This window comes from Rhyacophila brunnea, unplaced genomic scaffold (genome assembly GCF_057557595.1).
Source record: "Rhyacophila brunnea isolate RB1 unplaced genomic scaffold, BYU_Rbru_1.0 scaffold_21, whole genome shotgun sequence".
Classification (NCBI taxonomy): domain Eukaryota; kingdom Metazoa; phylum Arthropoda; class Insecta; order Trichoptera; family Rhyacophilidae; genus Rhyacophila; species Rhyacophila brunnea.
Window position 1 is genome coordinate 8,344,918 of NW_028232871.1, and position 26,433 is coordinate 8,371,350.

Genomic DNA, 26,433 nt, shown 5'->3' on the forward strand with positions numbered 1-26,433 from the left:
CTCATGTTGCATTTTTTCGTCTTGTTCCAGCGAGAAAATTCGCTGTTTTTCCATTTATGTAATGCATTTACTATCCTCGTATGCTCAGTATCACCTCACTTTCCCCCTACCCCTGCGAAACCTTTCTTCTCTCTTCTCACCTCTTCTTCGTTTGTTCAAGGGGTGTGTTAAATTCGAACCACGTTATTATTAATAATTTTGCACCGTGAGTGTAAAACCAAAACATCTGGAAATTTTTCAATTTCGAGATTAAATGCAAAACAACTGCAAAAGTCGTGAACTTGATAATGTAAAAGTGAAGTAACTGAAAGAACATGCAATATAATGTAGATGCAAATCAAATATTATGTTTTTTTTAGAAACTCTATTTGTCCTAACAAAACAAAGACTTCAAACCCTCCAAATATATCCAAAATATGTCTTTTGCAGATGCCTTGGTTTACACTCACGGTGCGATTTATAAATGGGTGTTTCACAATAATTATGGATTAAGTCCAATTTTCATAAAATTCTATTTTTTCGTTTCAGTGGCTAGATAAAACAGATTTCTATATTGTGTGTTTAATATCACAATCGTAACATGCCATTTGGCTATACCTACTAGTATTGCTAAGACATCAAATTGAATGTGAATCATGTCCATTTTGAAATAGGTATTTGCGAACATTAATTTGCTAATATTAATAAAGCCTGAATATACTTTATGTTTCGACTATATATATTTTAAATGATCCATGTACTATCTAAATATAGTAAGTATATACAGTGAAAACATTCCTGAATTTTACAAAAGGAGTTTAACTTGAAGTCGAAATATCTCAGGATCCATTTTGATGGACTTGATCCATAATTATTGTGAACCACCAAAATATAATTCCGTATTATACTTAAAAGTATGCAAAAATCACGGAAAACATTGCTTGAATGAAAATCTGTGCTCTAAGATGAGTGCAAAAATGAAATGCATTTAAATAAACTAAACGCTTAGCGAGCGAACAAGACCAATATTTTATCATCTCTAGATTAGGGCTATCATCCAAGAAAGCCACTACATACATACATTACATTAATATTAGTTAAAAAATTAGTTAAACCCTGCCTAAACCAAACCATAATGGTTTTGGTATACTTTGGGCAATACGACAAAATTGTGCACACTATTTCATTCATACTTATTTGTTTTCGTTGGATTAAGAATACATATTACAATGTTAGGTATGATTTAAATTGCATAATTTTATAGATATACGAGTATTTTTTGACTATTATCTATTATTAAGGCTTGGGTTTGCATGGTTTAATTGAATTTTAAAACCTAACCGACATCATCTGCAAATTATAATTTATTTCAATGAAAACAAATACGTATAACTGACAAAGTTTGATGTGCACTATTTTGGCGGATCTTAAGAGCCTACCTCCACCCTTCGCCACTGGTATTATTATTATTTTATATCATAGAAAAAAATATTTTTTCAAGAAAAGTATTTTCATGTGGAATTCGCATATTTGGGACAGCCGTTTAATTAGACCAAAATGCCCTCATCCCGATGTGTTTCAATAGAATAGAATTAACTTTATATTAAAAAAAAAATATTTAAAATTAATTTCTCATCCCTGCAAAATATCCAGCCAGTGGCGCGCCGTTATTATTTACGCATTCCCGTAAAATACCTTACCTTGCCTACTCAGCGTTTCCAACATAATGTATGTTTCATATAACATTTTATTTCGCTTGCATACTTTTTACGCTCTCATCCCGTTTGGGCCGTATAACCTTACATGTGAGTCAGTAGGTACTTCACTGTCAGAGTATTTTCAAAGCTCTACTCATATTTTGGAACGTATCCTCCTAAAGTCGCTATTGAAGCAAGTATTTCTGCTAGTTGAGTATTATAATGTACCCTAAAAATAAGAACACTTATTTTATAAGCGAAAACGGTCAGAAACTCTTTTCACTTCAATATATCCAGCGGTTTCCAAACTCGCAATAACCGAGACTCAGTATACCTCATATTTTGCAGATCGATATTTTGGCGTATTGAAAATAATTTTAATTTATTGAAGACACGCCAATTTATTTTTTACACATCGGTTTGTAGACTTATAGAGAATGACTATCTATTTTTGTGTATTAAATCAAAACGTCTACTTGAAGTTGCAAACTATTTTTAATAAACCATTTATTTTAAGCAACGAATAATTATTCACAAGATTTTGAGAATGTAACATTCAATAATAACGCGATTTGATTAGCATTTCATGTAGTATTTACTAGTTTAAATTGTCGTTATTAGATAGGAGTCTCGTAGCATAATTGGTTAATGCACAGTTGGCTTGATACCAGCGGTTACATGGCATCAAATCCCATCGACAATCGTATTTTTTTTCAAATAGGTATGATTGTGTGTTAGTGATGAATATGTGTTTTCAATTTATGTACTCGTATGTTCAATATATGGAATGTTACATTCTCAAAATCTTGTGAATTATTCGTTGAATACTAGAAATGGTTTATCTGTTATTTGATCAAATAAATCACAATAAAATCAAATAAATTTAATATACACCATTCCGAACAATTATTATCCCTCGGATTTCTGCCAGCAATGAAATACTGAAAATCTTTTCAGCCATTACACGATGTGTTTAGTATTCCATGTATCAGGTTTCCTTTTAAACGATAGCCATTTGTAAACAGCGCTCTTACCGTTTGTTTTTTTCCCTACTTCCGTTTGTCGTTAACTCCGCGAACTGATTTAAAACATTCGCAGTCGTACATCTAGTCTTAAGTATACTTACACGACGAGTTTTTGCTGTTGAATTCAAGTTCTAAATAAATACCTACAAGGACTTTTTAAATAAACTTATACAATAGACACATACGTGTAACAATCAAACCACTCAGCATTACATAGGTGACACACTTTAATGTATGTTTTGTTGTCAAAGCAAAACAATGGAGCAAAAACAATTGTCAGCACTTCCTTAATCCGATCAATACGATTTATTATGATTTGTTAATTGAGACAATGTCTTTTGTAATATATGGACTGCATTAGTATAAATAAGAAGGACAATCCATAAATCCTCACTATTCTCATGAGTCCGTCACTCGACGCACCACTCTCACATTGAGTCTAGTCACTCGACATCATGGCCCCCACATCGTGAAGTGACCCCCAGGCCAAGATGTTTGGCGGGCCCCCTACCTATTGCTAAGCTTAAATACAGCGTGATGTTCTACTAGGGATTGCAATACCGGTATTTTAAAATCGGTATTCCAGTATATATCAATACCGAAATAACGGTATTTAAAACCGAAATTTTCAGTATTAAGAATGCACAATCGTTCATGTTTATGTCCTGCTAAAATGCAAATATATTGACTGAATCCAACAGAGATGAAATAATAATAAAACAAAATCCATAAAATTTATTTAAATTATCATAATATTATTTAAAAATAGAAAACATCCGTGACAAATGTTCAATTATTCTATAATTATTATTAATGATGGTACTAGCGTTGAATTTAACAAGCTTTCCTGCAGTTGGACTTATTTTATTTGCACTTGATGAACTAGCCTGTTTGAGAAGTTTAGTTAAAATTATAAATCACCAATTCAACTATATTATGAATACATATTTTTAAATATCAACATAATAAATGTCGGTAGGTAGGTTTTTGCTTATTGTTTTAATATTTTAAAAAGATTTTAATAGCTATGTTTACTTCAGTTTTTTAATGTTTTAACGAATACCGGTATTCAATAAGGAATACCGAAAAACCGGTATTGACATTTTCATTCGGTATTGCAATCCCTATGTTCTACAGTGATGTCCATCTGGAAATTTGTAATTTAAATTCCCAGCAATATCCATTTTATATCGTTTATTAAAATACCTCACTATATCAGCGTACCTATATTATTAATTTCCATCTGACTTCGCATTAGTAGAGAGAACTAATTTAAAATTATCTTACAGTGAATGCGAAAGACACTCGGTTCCGACTTATATCCGCTTTTGAAATCGTTGTCAAATAACAATGTGTTAGTATACTTGTACAAAAATGAAAGTTGAATAATATTCGAAGACGGTGCTCACGATTATGGCTCCCTGTGAATAAAAAACATTTTATTATTCCGTTATTACAACGACTTCACTTCTAAATATGAGTGTACTGTTAAATGTTGCACAGGGGCGGCGAATCATATTTTGACAAAGCACGAAATAATTGTATTTATTTTTATTAATAATAATATTCATAATTTATCTGTGTCTCTTCTGAATTCTAAGATGAATAACCTCACGAATAACAAGATTGAACACGAGCACCCTCAAAAAAAATGGAAAGTGAAAAAGAAGATTATTTATTCTACTGTTGTTTGCTTTTTATTATAAATCTTGTAAATTCGAATGGATTTAAGTTTTGTACTATTCCATTTGAGTCGTTTTTTGCGACCCGAGTTTCGCCTTTTGGCATCTTCAAGTAAAATGTACTTACCAAAAGACAAATAAACAATAACACCGAATACTATTAACTCTAAATTATATAACAAATCAGTACAATAAAATAGGTAAAAACTCCATTACATACGTCATAGGGTCACAATAAAAAAATATATAACAAAAAAATGAATACGTGTATTAAATAAGGCTCTAAGTACCAAAAAGTAGTATTGCCTGTAGTTACAAAATACCGAGTTATTGCAGTAAAATTTCATGAAGCAGACCTTTTGAAAAATGTAGTTTTACAGTGTGAAGCAATCACGGCAGCTTCTATAATTTTAGGTATTAAGAACTCGCAAGTGTCAACACACCATTGTCAGCTATTTTATATTGAATGCCGTTGACCACTGCAGTGCTACTTACACCATTATAAATAAAACACGCCAACGGACTTACAACGTCGACAGGTTTAATTATTTTGCTGTATTTTTTTGACTTGCTTGAGGCACTTAGACTATAGTTGAAGTTATTGGCGTTTGTATGTAGAACATTTTTCTATATAAATGTCAATTTTTATTTTTTTGGTACTAAGCGCCTTAATTAATACACGTATTCAAACTATGAGTAGTTGAAGTGTTCGTAAAAAACCCCTGTATTATCAATAATAATACACTCGATAAAGTGTATAATAAACCGTCAAACCCTAATAATTATCTTGTGTATTAAGTGTGTTTAAAGATCAAACCTTTTGGACATAAGATATAAATTCATTCATATAATATTTTTCTCAGTGAATTTATATATACTATTGAAAAGCGTCAGTAGCTGTCCTAACAATTTTATTATGACTCCATTGCACCGATTTTTTTTTTAAAACCAACTGACTAGGTTTGGATAAACACCCGGCTTGAGTAATATATAATCACCTTGGTTATTTACAAAAGCTGATTGGCATTCTATTGGCAGAATTTAAACTAACTCGTTTCATGTTTTGATTATTTGCATGATTTATAAATGGATTGGTAGCTTAACAGATAAGGAATCGAGTCCAATTTGATTAAACTTTTTTTGCTACTGTTCGGTTATACGGAATAAGGCGGAAAACACATTTTGAAAATAGCCGATTTACTGGGTTATTTATTAGTTTGGGTTAGTTTAGGTTAGGTTAGGTTGGGTTAGGTTAGGTTAGGTTAGGTTTGGTTAGGGTAACCTAACAAATATTCCAGTTTATCGGCTATTTTCAAAATGTGTTTTCCGCTGTATGCCGTATAACCGAACAGTACCCTTTTTTTCTATGTTTTTTTTTTTTTTAATTTGTGTGTTTTAAGGTTCTTCCATTCTTAAATATTGCGTATAATCCATTCACTATTAAAAACCTAACCACATATAAAATTCGTAGAATGCATTTAGTAGATACACTACACAATAGTAACTATTTTAATTGAGATAATATTTACACAGTGGAAGTCCATTTTACATATTTTTATAAATCAAAAAGTTACTGGATAAAGACATAAATTTTTTATATGATTGTATAAGTGTTATGCAAAATGTAATTCGTAATACTGAGACCATAGTCATCTACAACGTAATTGCATCACATAAACATTAACAATCTATGCTTTTGCGTAATATATTTTTCAGTGCATTAGGGTCTATCTTCATCTTCTTCGATGGCGCTACAGCTTAAGTCGAGCCTTGGCCTCCTCCACCGCCGTCCTCCAGCCGGAACGGTCCTCCGCACGTCTTTTCCAGTTCATGATTTTTAGCAGCTGGTTGGCATCTTTTGTAATGTTATCACACCATCGTGTGCGTGGCTTTCCCACTGACATTTTCCCCCTGGGTTTCCTTCTAGGATCTTCTTCAGTATCCATGACTCAGGCATGCGCTGGACATGGCCTGCCCAGTTTAGCCTCTGTAGTTTTATGAAGGTGGAGAGTTTTGAATCTTGGTATAAGCGGTATAGTTCCGTGTTGTACCTAATTCTCCACTCCCCACCATCATTCATGGGTCCGTATATCCGCCTCAGGATCTTTCTCTCAAAGCAATCCATTAGGGTCTATCACCATATTAAAATAATAATACGAAGACACAAAACAATTAGATATCTTTTTATTACCTTAAATTATATTAATATTTTTATACCTGACGCCACTGTGTTCTCCCACCGAAATTAACTGCAATTTGTATGCATTCCGAGTTCTTTTTAAGCTGCGTTCACTTCTATCGCAAAACTGCACTACTGGGTGCAATATTTTTACGGAACAAAAAAGAACACACGGTAGCTTTAATTTCACTTAAACATACTTTATCTTTGGAATATGCTCAGTAGCTCAGTTAATATATACAGGGGGTGCAATTCATTTCAACGAGACCGTTTGATCTGTCTGCGTGTATTTATTTATAGCGTTGCAATTAACTAAGCTATGAATTGTGTAGGTAATTAATTACTACAAATAAGTTATGTTTACGCTACTAAGGAGTGCAGTGGCAGTTTTCTTTGAAGCGCAGTAGGCTTTCGTTGCATCGGAAAGATTTAAAAAGCTTTTACATATTTATAAGTATTTTGGGAGATAAATTTTAAATAATTACAGGATAAAAAGAACTTTTTATATACAACGTTTTAAAATTTTCTGTTGAATTATTATGCTCAATATGCTCAAATTTGTACTTGGTATAAAGTAAATAAAAAACAAACAAATAAACAAATATAGAATACTGAAATGTCATTTTGATTTCCATAGTAACGCACGTATATATTAATAATTTTGTTGCTAGGACCACCTCCTTAGCAACCAATAATAGTCTTATACTTTTTATGGATTTTTCTGAAATAACTTTTCATACAAAACAGAATTAACTGAAAATGAATTCAATTCTGCTTAAAGATGGCTGAAAGTATTAAAAGAATACATTGGCATCGTGATATATTCTAAAAGTTTAAAATGTCTAGCTAGTCGGGAAGTTAGTTAAAAATCGATTGCAAGATTTGTACTTGACAAACAACCACCGGACAAACAAGAATACGAGCTAATAAAAACGTTGTAAAATAATTGCAGCACAACTCTTGTCTTTGTATTTTTTAATACTCAGTAGCGTCTTATCACACTAGCTAGCCCTTTATTAAGGAGTCCTCTCAACATATACGGTATGAATGAAATACGTAGGCATGTACGAGTACATCGATTTGATAACACAAATAAATTGAATTCTTTAAAACTAACTTTAGATATATTAATAGTCTATAAATTAATCGACCTGGTATATATATATATTATGCAGTGAGCCTTGTACTTATTTTAAACTATCAGGGAAAGAGTATTTTAGTTGACGGTGATAATATCTAAAGACAGAATTACCATAAATTAATACTCTGAATCATATGCACACAAGAGTACGCGATGTAATAGACGTTGCCAAACAGCTGAAATGAAGATGGGCGGGGCACATTGCTCGCCAAAAGGACGGCCGCTGGACAAATGCCGTCATCCAATGGTACCCAAGGGGTACGAAACGGCCACAGGGTTGCCCTAAAAGCCGCTGGATTGATGAACTGGTAAAGTTCGGCGGAAATACGTGGCAGCGAACGACACAGGACCGAGAGAGTTGGAGAAAGCTTGGGGAGGCCTTCATCCAGCAGTAAATTGACCCCGGCTGATGATGATGATGATGATATGCACTAAATCAGTATTTTTAACAAAAGGTAATAGGAGGAAATGGAATAAATTGCTTTATAAAATAATGTTTCTTATCAAATTATCACTAACTATTCTAGACGATATAAATTTGAATTTAACCTTCCCTTTACGATGCTTATAAATTCCGCCCGTTTCAGTGATGTCACTTTGGGTTACCGTACGAGATTGACAATATTACAGTTGGTAAAAATAAAATGCATAATTTGGCAACATAAATAAGTTTTATAAGGTTTCATCATTATTCGCTATTTGTTTTATCTATAAAATAATCAAAAATGCATCAAAACTTAATTATAATTATACGAGTATTTCTATACAGTTTTATAACCTACAAATCATAATACATACTATCTTTATCTCACTGCTTACTTTTATACTACTTTCTCACAATTGAGTACCTATGTCTCCCTTTTTCACATATACTTTTAGATAAATCTTTTTTATTCGCAATTGAACGCGACTCTCTTTGCAATGTATTATGTAATTAATTTGAGACAGGTATGTATTTTGAAAATAATATAATTTTAATTTTGATGTAATATTAATGATTCTAGGAATAGCCGAAATATGAAGATGACGAAATTGATATTAATTTGAAACATTTGCAGTTTAATGGATCGGGTCACCCAAGTTGACATTACAGTAACGGGAGTGTTAATAATAAAATGAAATTAATGTGTTAATATATTGTAAAATTTATTTCACAAATAATTGTTTTTTTTTTAATACTTATTAAAAATATAGTACGGTACATCAAAATCATGTGTTATCAAAATTGAACGTAGTTATGCAGAATGTAGCCAGTCCACAATAATGTCGAGCTGAGATAATGGCACTTTATTTCAAGAATATTTTTTTTGTGGCTTGGGTATTTTCAGCAGAACGTAGAGAAAACCTTCTCGCATCTGATCTATATCATATCTCATTTTTTATTTTTTGTGGAATGGCTACTTTCTGTATAACTATGTCCAATTATATTGTGTACCTACCTATTATTGAGTTGATATAGTAAACTATATTGCATTGATATAAATACTAATCATAAATATATTTATATTATATGAATTTTTAAGGTTTTTAAAAAATATTATTTTAATTCTTCGTCACATTTTGGTTCCATGGATACGAACTGAAATTATATAAGTACTTCCGTTGTCCGCCAAAATATGAAGGCTTTTCATTCTGATAGCCATCAATATTTTAATTTAATTTAACGCAATAATATGAATGCAATATATCCGTCAGCCAACTGAAACTGCATATATTCGTTAAAATTGCAATAAGTATTTTACACACCACGGATTTGGGCTCGATTTTTAGTCGCCTGTCAAAATATTCAATAATAGAATTGCCAGATATAAAAAAAATATCCGCCGTTTTTCGTTATCGGGCCAATTTTGCAATGTATTATATTCACCGCGTGCGTTTATGAATTTATTGCATATGCAGTGTGCCTCAAAAAATGTAACGTTGTCATTATTTATGAATAGATTCATACGATTTTTTTTATTATTTATTTAATAAATCATTCAAAAGCTGTATGATTAACAGGCTTTAATATGAAACAGAAATGTTTTAATATTTACAATTAAATATCATAAAGTCATCGTTACCAAAAAAATTGTAGTAAAATACTTAGATAAGGCTTTACCAGCGCATCTATTCTATACAAAAGATTCCTATCGGCAACTATCGAGGGTAGTTTTGTATGAAAGTAATAGCACTTATTGTAACAATTACAATAGGTTCGTTGTATTTGTTACAATAAGTGCTATGTTTTAACAGCACCTCTCTCGTGTTTGCTAAATTTTAGAGCGAGATAGACAGTTATGACTGTTTAGACGGCTAACTTATTGTAACAATTATATTACTTCGATACAAATATATGAAAAACTACACACGATAGCTGCGGATAGCAGTCTTGTGCACTGGAGAGATTTATATGGTCAACAGAGTGACGGCTTATTTTAACTTTTAATTTTACTGCACCTACGTATTACGTATATATTGTAGTTTGTGATGTTTTATGAGTACCTCTAAATATCCTAAGCAAGTGTTGCATTGTATAACCGACATTATATTTGCGACACCGCAAACAGCTTAAAATTTCTCACAAAAATTGTAATAATATTACACCAATTTGCTTAAAAAGTAACATACTGACCTCACGCAGCTTATAATATCTTACCAATAAATAAAATATAACATACTAATACGATATTTTTAAGTGATGATTGTATATTGTTAGAAAATTATGTATCTAGATATTTTAGACCACACTGCATCATACGTCACCGACTACCGGCATAAAATTGATTCGTACATTTTTTCATTGTGGCTCGACGTTGATGATAGACCTTTTCCAATTTCAAACTTGGTTGAACTTTTGATTAATGTTTTCAGCGGGAAAAGGGGAAGCGCGGGAGGGGACGACAATAAAAATTGCTTTTTAGGCCACTCGACGTTCTAGTTTCACTTTGCGCGGTCAACAATGGACTGTTGAAAGATCAAAAATAATAAGTGTGTGGACGTCGGCCTTTATTCATTTCACGTGGAAGAAAGCTTATCTTTTGAATGCGATGACATGTTCTATTATGTTGTCATTTCGCTTTCAACAGAGTCAGCCTTTACTTTTTTTAACGCTATTTTTATATTTTTTAAAGACAAAAAATAAATTAGTATTAACTAAACAATACTTTAAAGTTGATATTCATTGTGATATGAATATTTTTATTACAAATATTCAGTTATCTAGTATAAAAATATAATGTTTAATTTTTTTGGTGTACATTGAAACTAATGGCTCCACTAAACCATATCTACCCCGTACCACACCCGGCCTTAATCACGGGACTGCACGTTTGGATGTGTATGACCAGGAATGTCGCACAAGTAGTTACCCAAGACTGAGGTTTCTATACACTCAAGCGTGTTTTGATTGAATTTATGTGACTTTAAGTTAAAAGTGCCCATTGAAGAGGGGAGTACTATAGAAGTACAATTAAAAACTGTAGTAAATAACTTGTGGGTACAAATTGTTTATGAGAATTATATCAAAAACTATTTGACTGCCTGAGCTGCCTAGTTCCAGGAAAGCAGGCCCTTTTACTTTTTTTAATAGCCAAATTTGCGTACATGGCTGGTAATATATTTGACCACCTGCATGAACCTTATAAAATAATACACGGTCATATTGAAAATATATTGACGTCCTCTGATAAATTAGAAGGAGAGGAAGACAAGGATATCTACAAATGTACCAAAGGACCTACCAGACCACCATTGAAAACAAACAATTAATTTTGGATCCGTCTTAAAAAAATTTAACTTCGCTGCAAAAGAAAGGTCATCATTACTTTCATACAATCAATACGACTGGATTCGAAACCCTTTGGAACCAATGTCGAAAATTCTATAGAAACGCTTTCCCCATAAATTCGAGAGGAATTGGTTGAATTGAAAAATGACGGGACGCCACAACTGAACTTCGACGATGTTCCATTGGCTATTTTCTGGATTTCGGTTAGTAAAGAATATCCTCGGATTTCCGACAAGGATATCGTATTTCAGGTCCCATTTCCTAAGACACATCTAGGTGAGCAAAGTTCTTCAACTCATGTTATAATTAAAAATAATAAGCAGTCTTGCTTGAAGGGTCTTGACCGAAAACTTCGGGTTGCTCTTTCAAATATCAAGTCAAAATATATAAAACTTTCACGTTCATTGAAACAAGCCCAGTTATCACATTAATTAGTTAATACATTGATAATACAAATACATGGAAATATGTACATTTAATATTATCCACAAGGGGGAGCTGATAAGGCTCTAGCCTGGGTGCCCAGGCTCAGGGGGGGCTGACATGTCAGGTCAACCAGATAAGTAAAATAAACACAAATTATAATTTTGCTCTAATAGTAAAAAAAGTCGCCATTTTACTTTGCTGGTATTAATATTTTAAAACATGCGATTGTAGGATACAATTTATTATTATTATGTCAATACTCAGAAAATAATAAAAATATTCTTAACCCGACAACTAACCATAATTCAAGTGCATGTATTAATAAATACAAGAAATCGCTAAACATACAATCAATACCATTAATTTTACCTCGAACACCATTTGAAAAACGCTGTTTTAGAGTATCATACAGTCTTTAACCTTAGCTGTAGGTAAAGGGGGCCGACAAAGATCCTAGCCTGGGGTCCCCCTTTGGAATTTGGGGTACATGTTTTGGTGTTTAAATTGTTTTACGTGTCGTGTGCCGCGGACCTTTGGTGTGCCGTGGGTGAGAAAAAATTGCGGAGCACTGCACTAGAGAACTAATATAGATAAAATAATATTATCGACTGAATAAATATACTCATTTTCCAATTTTATAAACGTACTTACTGCGATTTGAATAATCAAATTTACTAATTGGTTGCGTTATCATTGTGAAAAATAATTACTTTTATATATAGAGAAGGGGTATAGCGAAAACTAGTGCAGCTTACCACTTAACTATGTATCAGAGTTGTTATTATTTTATATCAAATTAAAAATAGCAGGATCATCGGATTACTGGTCTATTCACGAAGGATGAGTGATACATATAAAGTCAGCTTGATCGATATTTTGTAATATTAGTTGGTATTTATCATAGTATTTTGGTCGCGTTTTTTAGTGGACTGTAATAGGATGGGATGGTTTAGATGCTGGGGGGTATAAAAAGATTCCAGGCACTGACCTTTAATGATGATGAGGTTGGCACCGTGTTCTGGTTTTTAGTCACTACTATTTTCCCGATTTTTTTGAGTTACTCTGTATTTTGTTGAATTGATGGTTGGGTAATGAGTTTAATTGTTTATGATTTATGGTGCGTTACGCGGCATTAGGCGAACCGATAATTTGTAATAACGTTTAGGTCAAATGAGTAAACGAACTAAACAGACCAAATTTTATTTAATTTATTCAAAATTCTTACCCTTTCGCGACATAATTTCAAATTATACCGATAGAAGCGTTAGCTACCCGATCATTAGATTGCTAGTTTCAGCAAAAAAATGTAATCTAATAATATTTGAAACCGGACAGTGATGTCTTCTTCACACATTCTAATCTATAGTGACCAAATAATATGTAGTTTTTCAATATATGAAAACCACCCTCTCTAAAAAAGCTCGCTCGATCGACTCCTGTATTTTATTAAATTTACCTGTAGGTTTTCAGTTATTACCATTATTTAAAACTTTTATTGTGTGAAAGAATATTCGCAAATAATAAAAACACTGAACAATGAACACGGAAACACTGATGGAATCAAAAGAAACAAGTGACAAAGTGTTTCATTTGTTTCAAAACAAATGATAATGTAGTGAACTACATTACCGCTCGAGCTTTCATTTAATATTTTTGCCAATTAATGCCACTGCAGACCTAATGTCATTAGTTTACATTGCTCAGTAAACGATACAAGTAACATTTTTTTGTTTTTTGCCTCAATTGAAAAGATTGCCTTCTTCAAAAAATCTATTTTACCTCTCACACCCAGAATACTTCTTTAAAAATAGATTTTTGTTTATAGTTCTTTCGGCACTAGGATTCTTGTATACATGTGGTATTATTTGGTTCGATATATGATAGGTATTGCCGATGAAAGACGGTAGTACTTGTTCGTGGTGAAGGAGGAGACGAGAATTTATTTACTATTTCAAATAACTACAATGATACAATCGATGCAATATAATAAATATAACGGTAGTTCGGTGCGAAGTGTCTTTGACGGGAACTTGTAATCGAGTGAGATGTCCAATCAATTCTGACCCGGTATTTATACATATTTACACTATGAAATAATATTTTGAAATTATGATGAAATTAGTAACATTAATTCGTAATGTTATGAAATTGCAGATCCGCTATCTCATAACATTACAATTTATTGTACCTAAAAATGAATTTTAATAAATAATATTATAATAATTGAAATCTGAGTATCCGATGACAGCCACAGACATATGAGTTTATTATTAGTAAAATTTCTAGCCGGCTTCCAGCCCCACGGTGGCCGCGCGGCTTCAGCGTTGGACTATAAAGCCGTGGGTCCCAGGTTCGAATCCTGGGTCTGGCAAATACACATGTTGTTTTTCAATTTGTGTGTGTCAGGGTATGGACCTAATATGTTGAGCAAGTAGCTGACATCCATTTCTCGTAAAAAACAAAAATCTGTCAATACAAACCTCCACTCTGTGGAGGTCCTATCTGTGGAGATCCTATCAGGATCAGACATGGTCGAAAAACAATTTCTTGTCTGTATTCGATATACCTAATAATAATTATTATAGGTGGTGTAGTGATCGTTCCTCTTTCGTGGCTCGATCTATTATTGTTCTCTTGTCGCATTACAGCGAGGCGTCAGTTCGTTAAGCTTCCCCAACAAAATTAATCACTATTTGGACAATAAATTGCAAATTGGCTTAGTTTATTTTTCCACGGCTACTATTTATATTTTAACTGGATTCAATAGTCAGCACCATCTGTTGACAAGCTATGAACGCTATAATTATTTTTATCCACTAATTCATTTCTTTTGACTTACTCCCATCACCTGACGTTTTATATAAAATATAGGTTAAGCATGCAATTACTGCAATTATAACGTAGTAAACTTAATTTATTTAAAAAGTATTCTACTACCGGATTTCAGTACTTTTTACAACGTTTTTCTTAGGTCGCATTCTTATTATTTGTCCGGTGGTTGTTTGTCCGGTACAAATCTTGCAATCGATTTTTAACTAACTTCCCGACTAGCTAGATATTTGAAACTCTTTAAATATATCAGAACACGATGCCAATACATTTTTTTAATACTTTTAGCCGTCTTTAAATAGAATTGGATTCATTTTTTGTTAATTCTGTTTTGTATGAATTATTTCGATACCATTATTGTTTGCTAGGGGGTCCTAGCAACTAAATTATTATTATATACGGGCGGTACTATGGAAATCAATATGGAATGATATTTCATTATTCAGTATTTCTATTAAGTACATTTTTTTTGATCGTTAAGCAAATAACAAATAATCCAGTTTATCGGCTATTTTCAAAATGCGTTTTTCGCTGTATTCCGTATTGTTTGTCCGAGATTTGTGTTGGACTAACTTCTTGACTAACTAGACCTTTGAAACTTATAAAATATATCAGAACACGACGACAAGGCATTCTTTAAATACTTTTAGCCATTTTTGTGCAGAATTGAATTAATTTTCAGTTAATTCCGTTTCGTATGGAAAAAAATCTTAAAAAGTAAAACATTATTACTGGTTTGCTAAGGGGGTCCTAGCAACTAAATTATTAATATTTACGTGCGTTGCTATGGAAATCGATATGAATTGTCAAAATGACATTTCAGTATTCTATATTTATTCAGTATTTCTATCAGTACAAAAAAAAGTATTTATTAAAACACAGAATTGTCAAGTTTATATGATTCAACAGAAAATTTAAAAACGTGGTAGGTATATAAAAAGTTATTTTTATCTTTTATTATTTTTATATAATTTACTTACAAGAACATTTAAATATTTAATACTTACTTATCTTTATCACCCACGATAGCCGCGTGGCTTAAGCGCCGGTCTATAGTGTCGAGGGTCCCAGGTTCGAATCCTGGGTCTGACAAATACACATATTGTTTTTCAATTTGTGTATGAGTCAGAGTATGGACCTAATAGGTTGAGTAAGTGGCTGACATCCACTTCTCGTAAAAATAAAATCTGTTAATGCAAACCTCCACTCTGTGGGGCCCATATGATCCTATTAGGATCGGACATGGTCAAACAAAAAAATAAAATATCTTTATTAACCGTAATACATTTAATGGATCTGATTTTTAATGAAGCTCAATAACGTTGTTCATATTTATTCTAAACGTAAGGCCATATTGTATCAACGCGTTATATTTTAATTATTGTGGTTATACGTATTTCAAATTTCCAGTTAGTGGTTATAGCCGCACGTGAAGTCTCCGTGAAATATGTTTCCCAGTTGAAAATTGCATTCTCAATTGATGACTATCGAGCGCTCATTCGAATTCGTATTAGAATTGCATTTCTTGTAGCAAATATGAATTCAACCCGCGTAGTATATAATATATATCATACCAAAGTGTTTGTTTATCATTTTATGCTATATTCATATCACAAATATTTAAAATTTATGTTCATAGTTAAATTAGCATCACTAGCATATTTTTAACTGTTAAATAGAATTGAATAATAAATACCCTATTTACAGTGATTTACCCTGTATTAAATCTGTATAATTTTGATAGTTATAATGTTATTATTCAATACCGAATTTGCCCACCTATTATTATTAATTTAATTTAAAACTCATTTAGTGCTGATAACGCGACTGGCGCGTTTGTATTAGTTGGCCATTAGATATAATTAACATGATATTTAAATGTGGTAATTAATTAGTAATTATCTGGTCAGCAGTGAATTTAATAAAACGCTATTTTTATCGTACTTATTCCACTTTTATTTAATATCTGTACCAGTTTCGTCTGCCTCAGAGGGACATTTTCAACTAAAGAATAGTCAACACAACAGGCATTTATAATAGCAAATTCAAAAAGTGATCAAAACAATCAACTAATAGGTACATTGAAGTATCCTATCAAGTAATATTACGTCAATAACACTTAGTAATTAAAATGAATATTCATCGCTAGACTCAAATCTCAGAATGTCTGGGTATGAAAAATGCACCCGAAAATGCGTCATTTCGCTGTAGAAGCGACAAAAAACTAGTAAAAAGTAGTAACGAGTTATTGTTAAATCCCCCCCCCTCCTCTCTCGCCGCATTTAAAATCAATAAAACATTATGGACATTTTTTTAAATACCCCTCTCAATCCATTCATTTTTTCTGTATGCCCACCTGCGCATATATTCTATAAGTACACTAGACTGCTATCGGCCACTATCGGCAGCTATCGAGGGTAGTTTTTCATATTTTTGTATTGAAGTATTAGCACTTATTGTAAAAAATACAATAAGTTAGTTATAATTGTTACAATACTTGCTATGCTAAATTTTTGAGCGAGATCAACAGTTTTGACTGTTTAGACGGCTAACTTATTGTAACAATTATAATACTTCAATACAAACATGTTAAAAACTACCCTCGATAGCTGCCGATAGCAGTCTTGTATATAGAATAGATGCGCTGATCCTATTTTTTAAATTGAGTTATAGCAAGTAAATGTTAACTCAATAATTATCAATTGGGTATATGCTCATAAAAGCCTGCAGCTATTTTACCATGGTTCACCTTTTTATCTTCACTTTCATTTATATAAGTTTGAGCTCCGTTGTCACAGAAGAAGGTTTTATTTAATACCTTTAAATATATTATACTATAAAAACAATTAATCATTTATAACACATATCCATTGTTGATAAGGAAGGCATCGACGTGATACATATTATGCAAATATTTAATAGACTAGCAAACCCTCAAAATCGATGCACCAATATTATTTACGACGGTGTAAAAGTCCGGGCACTTCGCAAGGCTAATCGTGACGCGGTTTCCGCTCACCGGAAGTCGCTTTACGAGGCGGCACTTCCGGTTCCTTCCGCCCGCGACATCCTCTGTACTGTTGACACCGCTCCAACTAAGGATTCCGACCATTCTCAGCATCACAGTCAACTACATCATGTTAATGAGTCGTGATAGATTATATTTTCCACAAACCAACATGTTTTACTTAATAAAAGCCGGTCCCCACTATTGTTACATATAAATTGTACGTAAAACGTTTCACCGTGGCACATTTTGCCATGAGCTAAGGAGGCTATCGGAAAGAGATGACCGTATACTATACGGTCTCCAATTTTATTTTATTCAAAATGGACATTAATTTAATTGGTACAGTTCGGTTATCATGAATACAACACATTTTGAAAATAGCCGATAAACTGGATTATTTGTTAGGTTAACCTTACCAAAACTAACCTAACGTAACCTAACCCAACCTAACCTAACCTAAACTAACCCAAACTAACAAATAATCCAATATATCGGGTATTTTCAAAATGTGTTTTCCGCTGTATTCCTGATAACCGAACAGTACCATTTAATTTGCATAGCTGATTTTGGCAAAATTCATGAATTCATGAATGAAAACCTAACCTAACTTAACAAATAATCCAGTATATCGGCTATTTTCAAAATTGTTTTAATACTATTTCTTCGTTTTTAAATGTCGTGTTGTGAACGTCTTGAATTTATAATTTCTAATGTTCACAGTATGTATAAAAAAAATTGAATTTGAATTTAAATTTGAATAGTATTGAATTGAGTCGCGATTCTCGACTCTGGAAAATGATATCGAAAATGTTTATACGTAATAATAAGTAGTTTTATCTACAAACTCTCGTCATGTGAGTAATTTGACGTTTCTTTAATAAAATTAATAGTTTTAAATACCTAACCTATGACTTATGTACATTCACTGGAATTATTGCGTGAAATAGAATCTAGCCACGACACTAAATGTCACTCAGTGGGAACGTAAATTCTGCTTGTTCTTATAAAAGCAGGATAGCGTACATACAAGATACAGTAATAGTTGATGTTATGAGAATTCTAAATAGCGATCCACTTGAATGTCGCATTTACAATGCTGTACTATTTAAAGTCTGAAAAAGTCTAAATAAAATGAAAATAGTACGTAATAGAGCTTTTCAGTATTAGAAATAGTTGAAAATTTCTTAAAGGGGTAGTACGTAGTATTTCGGGAATAGAAATCTTTTGAAATATTTTCTACGCATGGTAAGTACCTATAGTGCAAACATGGAGCCACAAAACTAATATGACGCACACCATACTCTATCTTAATCGAGCGTATCACAAGGCTATACGTTTGACTGAATATCAACAGTTTTTGTGCCTGGGAATAATTACCCAAGACAGAGGTCGCACCTTAGACTATAGATGCATCTAGACGCCACCCATTGCATTGCTAAATGAAGCTGCGTGCCATGCGTTTGGTTTGTGGGAGAGCGAACGCATTCGTATACAAATGTTTGAGACCATAGACCATTTCGCTAGTGCTCGCCCAAAGTGCTCGCACTAGACGCTCAGAATTAAAATATAATTTTCTATTTTTTTTACGTTATATAGTATTTTTAAGCGGTCAAAATGCAACCATTAGGTAAAGATATCCGTAATTTTAGTTATTTTAAAGAAACACTAGGTTACTTAATATTAAAATACATAATAATACACAAATAAATTATTACGAACACGTATTAACTTACTGAAACGTAAACGCTTATCAGTACGGCTACCACATTTTAATACAACACACAGAACCATCTTTTCTACTTAATTAACTAAAAATATTTACCACTGACTTTATGTTTAACACAAAAAATAGCAATTTTAGCAACAGGGTTATCGACGCTTAGTTAAGCAATTAACTAATATTTGTCAGCGGCATCGTAGCAAACTATCTCCCACATCTGTAAACGTTTTATCTTACTCTAGCGAGTGTCGCAGAGATTATAAGAGTGCCGAATACTTTCTCACTCGCACTTATGCATCGTTTTTGTTCAGGCCTTGGGTCGCCACACATTATCAAGTGTCCTTTGGCTGAGTTTAAATTGACATAATTAATAAAATGTCCACATGGAAGATGAAGACTTGGAAAATTACCCGTAAAAGTGAATATTGCTGATTATTTTCCACCTTAGTCGGGACCGCATGAGTGAGGATTGAGATCCTGATAATCTGGCCGGTTGACAGCAGTTTTCACGGCTTGACTCCGTCACTTTTATCATCCAGTGACACAAAGGCCTTCTGTTATTAGAAAACCAGTGGGATTATGAATTTGGAATGTTTACCTGGAGGGATATTTTTCACATCTTTGTCGACTTTCGAGCTATACCAAATACCATGAGTTTATCATAGTATTATGCCTGATGTCTAACGAAAAATTAGTACAACTGAAAACACGTAGGGTCCGCCTTGAACTACCAACAATTCAGTTGACAGCCGAGCGCACTTTTCAGTGATACTTAATCACTTAATACGGATAACCACTTGGTTAAGATGGATAAGATAAATTCCTTTTATTTTTTGCTCTACCGGTCAACCGCGTAATTTCTCAACGCTCACGCCTACACGTAACAATTAGAGAAATTTTTGATACTGCATCCTGCATACTGCATCAGTAATTAACACTGAGTTAATTTATTTGGCTATGTAGTAGTTTTGAATAAATAAATACAGAGATGACTTTATTAATATTCCTAGATGTCAACGCCCGATGCCTAATAATCCTATATCAAAACTAATTTAATACTTACGATATTTTTATCCATGATATTTTTAATGAAATAAATAATAATTTCAATTACCTAATAAAAAAAACCTACGCTAATGTTGTGTGCAAGGAGCTAATGTGATTTTACATAGTACTCCCTCTTATTCTGTCATGATTTGACAATCGTCAATGTTTTCAATTTGTGTTTGTAAAATTTGTTATCTTTGAATCGTTCAACAAGAAAAATAATTACAAGATAAAAAGAACTTTGGATATACAACGTTTTTAAATTTTCTGTTCAATTATTATGCTCAATATGCTCAAACTTGTACTTGATATGTAGTAAATAAAAAACAAACAAACAAATGTAGAACACTGAAACGTCATTTTGATTGCCATAGTAACGTACGTATATATTAATAATTTAGTTGCTAGGACCACCCACTTAGCAACCAGTAATAGTGGATTGGATTACCGATTTCTTCTAACTTTCCATACAAAACAGAATTAACTGAAAATGAATTCAATTCTGCTTAAAGATGGCTAAAAGTATTAAAAGAATGCATTGGCATCGTGTTCTGATATATTCTAAAAGTTTCAAATGTCTAGCTAGTCGGGAAGTTAGTTAAAAATCGATTGCAAGATTTGTACTGGATAAACAACCACCGGACAAATAATAATACGAGCTAATAAAAAGGTTGTAAATATTGTTTCTTAACAATTATTGAACCCACCAACAAATATGTCTACCATCACTTTATCAAAAAAGGCCTTCGTATCACGAAGTAGACCCACCATACTCGTGGAGCCGGTGGCTTAATGCATAATGCTCCCTCCCTGCATATTAATTGCACCTGTTCCCACTCTGCAGAGGTATCGCGAAATGCAAAAACTGTCCCCAACGTTGTTTTGTTGGTCCTCAAAAATTTTATGTCCCCATAAAGGCTGGATAAATTATGCATGAAGTGAGAATATTATAAGCAACTGAGGTATTTTTTTTATTTAATTTTGTCCGTATGACAGGCATTAGCATAGTAGCGCTTCGGATATTAAAAGTATTTTTTATATTTTTTTCACGATTAAATCGTAATGTTGGATATAAAAAATATTCTAGAAGTATCTTCGTTATAAAGATTTTTAAGTCTATTTTTTTTAATTTAAATTATTCTATTATAACTAACGATCTCAGACGATAATTAAATACTCGTCACACGAACTTACCATATTACATTGTATTAAATATAATGATTAGTCGTTTTCAAACCTTTTAATTAAGCAGTTCAAAAATAATCTATCAATTCAATAATCGTACTACGAGGGAACTCAAAATAATGGGAACTGAAATACCTAATTGGTGTGCAGTAACAGGTAACTGATATCGAGTGTGAAAGATCATGGGATAAACTTAAACACGTATAAAGAATACGCTTGTCATTCGTTTTGACAACTGCTCTACTGACGATATTGGTGTATTTGAAGGTTGCAACACACACTATTTCACGTCTATAATGCGTGGTTCATTTTCGTAGAACACTCACACATTCAAAACCTTGCGTCAAAATGTAGTGTATTGAAGAATAGCCTATGGGAATTCTATTTATTAATCTGTTCTGTACGAAATCACGCATACAGTGTTTATCCGAAAATTATGTAAAACTATTAAATACTAGATTCAGATAGATAACTAAATTGACATTATCTAAATATATACAATATCAAAATGTATCTAATACAGTGTACAAGTAGTGTATACAATAAACAACCATTTAAACAGTCTTTCTTAATCAAAATGTACCTTTATCCATATAAATTTAAACTTAGTAGTTGGACATTATACCAAACAATTGGACGTATTTCTGCAAACAAGATCCAACCCACACGTGCAATATGTTGAGAAAATTGAATATTTGAGTTAAGATTGATTTAAAATGATGTGTGATTATTTGATTTTATTATTGTATCCCATCAGATGTTTAAATTAAATAATCACAAATCATATTTTTTAAATCAATCATCCTTCAAATATTGAATTTTCTCAACATGTTACACGTGTGGATTGGATCTTGTTTGCAGAAATACGTCCAATTACAAATGGTGATCCCGATGGAAAATGATAAAGCACGTTGACGCGAATCTAGTGGTTACAGGTTCAAGACATTTTTTCAAAAAAGATTTTTCGTAGTAGGTGGTTGAGCTTTTAAGTGGACTGTAATTATTTTAAGGGATGTTGTGGAGGTCAGATCTAGTGGTGGGGGCGATGGAACAGAGTGGCAGACACTGACCTTTGTGATGATGTGTGATGGTTCCGTGGTCTGGTTTCAACATTCGCTCGAGCGGTATAGTTGTTTTGGGTCACCCGGTTCGTACACTCCCGCACTTTATGACGCAGATTATGTATGATATGTGAGTCTGTATCTATTGAGTCAATCACTTAAGCGACGGAAAGCTATTAGAAGCCCGCACGCGTCCGCTTATGCAATGCAACTGAATGTTCTTTGTAACACCGTCTCTCATGGCCTGTATTTGCTTATTGATTGTCTTGTAACAATAACACTGAGGGTTAGGAAGTGGGTGAAGAGATAAGGAGTGGAATGGGACTATAAATAGCCCAACCAGTAGGTAAATAAATATCTGAGGTGTTTTCAAATTATCAGGTGTCATTTGGAAAAATGTAATAATATTATGATATTATATAAGTTATAAGTTATTAAACCTTGCGAAACGAATAATATTGTATGTCTGATTCTGATTTAGATGATAATTTTAATTTTTGTCTTGTTCCAGATCTCATCCACTGATGGATGCAGCCGTGAGTCACGAGAGCGAGAAGCCAGTCTACTACAAGAGGGATCTATTCTTCATGAAATTGGTGGTAGACAGACTAAAAGTCGATATGCTGGGAAATGATCTGGAGTATACTGTTTACTACGCAGGAACAAGTGAGTAGCTTAAACTATACATTAGTATATTGGTATATAATTTATTTTTCAAGCCTTCTTCCTTTTAAACACTTCACGATTCACGAAAATTTTACCACTGTGGACAATAGTATTAATAACTGTACTCAAAAAACAAAATAATATTTAAATTCTATCATATTTTACCATTCCTATAAGTTACCTACGTAATAGTTACTGGATTCATGAATAAAACTGATATACTTAATCCATTTAATTAAATATAAAGTAATCTTCGTCTCTTACCAAATGTTATTTTTGATGAAAGAAGAATGAATACACAATACGTTTATTTTATTACTTTATTATTACTATACTCATAGAGCGGCCACCTTTGTGTAAATACGAAGCCGTGGATCGCGGGTTTGAACCAGTCTACCGACCTAGGGATTTCAATCCCGGGATCCAGAGCTATTTTCGATACCTATGAATCCCGGGATTGATAAACATAATCCCGAAACTTTCGGGATTGATTTTTTTATCAATTTTTATGGAAAATAAAATAAAAACGAAAATAAAATACTTTTAATAATAAATAACTACATTAGAAATAAACTGAGTTTAAATGAAGTTTGATTTATACCCATGTATAAGTTGCCGATTCATTTTATTTTTTCACATTGGAATAAAACAATGCTTAGCACATTAACAAAGTAATTCCACCATGATCTGATACGTTTTGCGGCAGTTTCATATTTGGCTGACTAATTAGATTTATGAAGCGGAAAGGCCGTAAGTACACCATGATTTGCTTTACTATTTTAAATCTTGCCAACTTATTCATTAAGTCTTTACTATCAGAAACAGCAATCTCATATTAAATTCACATTATTATTTATATTACAATATTATTTACTTCATTAAACTTATGTACTTCCAAGATTGAACGTATTCAATATTAACAATAAATGTTTTAAATAGTATAAATTTTACTAGATTTATTTTTTACCGATTTTATCAATGTTATTTGTAAATATAAAAAAATTATATTAACAATGGAAAAAAATGCCAATCCCGGGATCAGAATTTTGGCTCGGGATTGGATTCTCTAACCGGAACGCACTGGAGCAATCCTTAGAATTATCGCTCCGTCTCGTGGACATATTAATTGACCGTCTGAGCTAGATTTGCCATATAATATTGTAAAAATCTAATTATAATCTTTTTATAAAAAAAAATACAGAAGCAATTAGAAACAGCTATCTTAATATTTTCGTAAAATTATCGAGTGCTTCGGTTCGTAAAATATCAATAAAATATCAAAATCTCAAACTACAGTTATCTTTCTTTACATAAAATTACGTGAAATCTTCATGGTTTTAATTGCTAGGTGTTGTGTTGTAATAATAATATTAATACGTATATATTCACATCGCGCAATTCATGTAACCGATGCACTGATCCATCATTACAAATGCTATCATATTCGTCAATTATGTTTCAGAAATAGTAACACATACTCGATAATTACGTTAGTCTTGCACAGAGCTTTCAAAAGCTTTGTCATACAACTGCCACATTTTGAGAATATTCATTTCCGCCAATAAATTAAAGTTATTCAAAAATTAAGTTTTAAAAAAAATAGCATTTATTTTGAATATTTTTTTAAATGTTGGACTTATAGGTATAATAATAATGTATTACTACCTAAAACACATAACGTATGGTATATTTCAAATGTGCTTAAATTGATAGACATAGGAAAATTAATATTCTGTAAGATGGCACACTGAAAAATGGCGCCAATGAACTCTGTATAACTGACATATTTGTCTTTGTGTTTTTATGATGAATACATAGTATGTACGATATACTGTTGTTTGCGCTTGATGACGATATTTGTGGATTATGATTGTTTATTAAAATATTCTTGACGAAATTTCTTTCAAATTTGTTTTACGAGAAATGGATGTTAGCCACTTGCTCAACCTAGTAAGTCCACAGTCTGTATCCAAACATTCATTGAAAAATAAATTGAGATTTTTTGCCAGACTCTGGATTCAAATCCGGAACAACACTATTTTCCTTTTAATAATTCGTCAAACGATTACATTCCGACTGCCTTTCTACAAGGTATGCTCACTTTTCATTCTCTCGAATCTCGTAGGTCGCTTCTGCTCTTGAAACATTTTTGTCTGCTATCACTAGTGATGGTTTCAATCCTGGCGTCCTAAAGAATTTAAATTTATATAGCCTGTCAATAACTACCTACGTAGTCGTAGCCATGACCTGTTCTTGGTCAAAACTGTTTCCTTGAGTCAAGCCTATCAGGCACCATTAGCGAAGGGCGCAAGACTAATAAATGCGCTACCTAAAGACATACACACCTTCAATTGTATAAAATTATTGTTTATGTTTTTTATTATTATTACTATTTTCTTCTTCTCTCTTGTAAGAGTAATATTTGTTACAATGTAAATCTCATATTGTGAACGTCTTGAATTTTGATTTGTTATGTCCACAATGTTTTATTTTACTTAAATAAATTATTATAGGCCGACATTTATTATCCGCTAGGCTACCATGCGCGTTATATACATAGCTAGATTTATTTTATCAGTGACGTCCCGTGGGGGTAGGCAGAATGAGCGTCGCTTGGGGGCGGCAGTTACTCGAAAGGTGGCAAATTGAGGAGAATCATTAGGTATATATTGAAATAGTTAGGTACCATAGCTTAGCTAAAATTCAACTCATTGGTTGGAAATAAAATGTATTAATTAACATAATAGGTTTAACAGGACGGTATGTTTTTGTCGGAGTCGTGATGTCTAGTTTATTTCTGTTGTCCTTGGACGACACGTCCTTGGTGAGCAGCAATGATACATGCAAGTTGTCAGGTATAGTATTTTTAAATGTATCTGAATCCGTGGGCTCTCAATATTGTCTATTAAAGTAGAGATGGCATTTAAATTAGGTTAAGTGGTATATTTTGTTAGTAATGTATCCATACAACACCTTTCTCAGATATTGGAGTCATGAAAGGATGATAAAAAATACTA

At 32.5% G+C, this 26,433-nt stretch overlaps 1 protein-coding gene across 1 annotated transcript in view; it reads left to right on the top strand.

The window, feature by feature from the left end:
• Positions 1–26,433, top strand: part of Sema2a (Semaphorin 2a) — a 515,286-nt gene that overhangs the window by 432,379 nt on the left and 56,474 nt on the right. Inside the window, exon 10 of the mRNA XM_085949066.1 lies at positions 23,262–23,416. Within this exon, the coding sequence (XP_085805192.1) occupies positions 23,262–23,416 (155 nt within the window). The remainder of the gene's footprint in view (positions 1–23,261; positions 23,417–26,433) is intronic.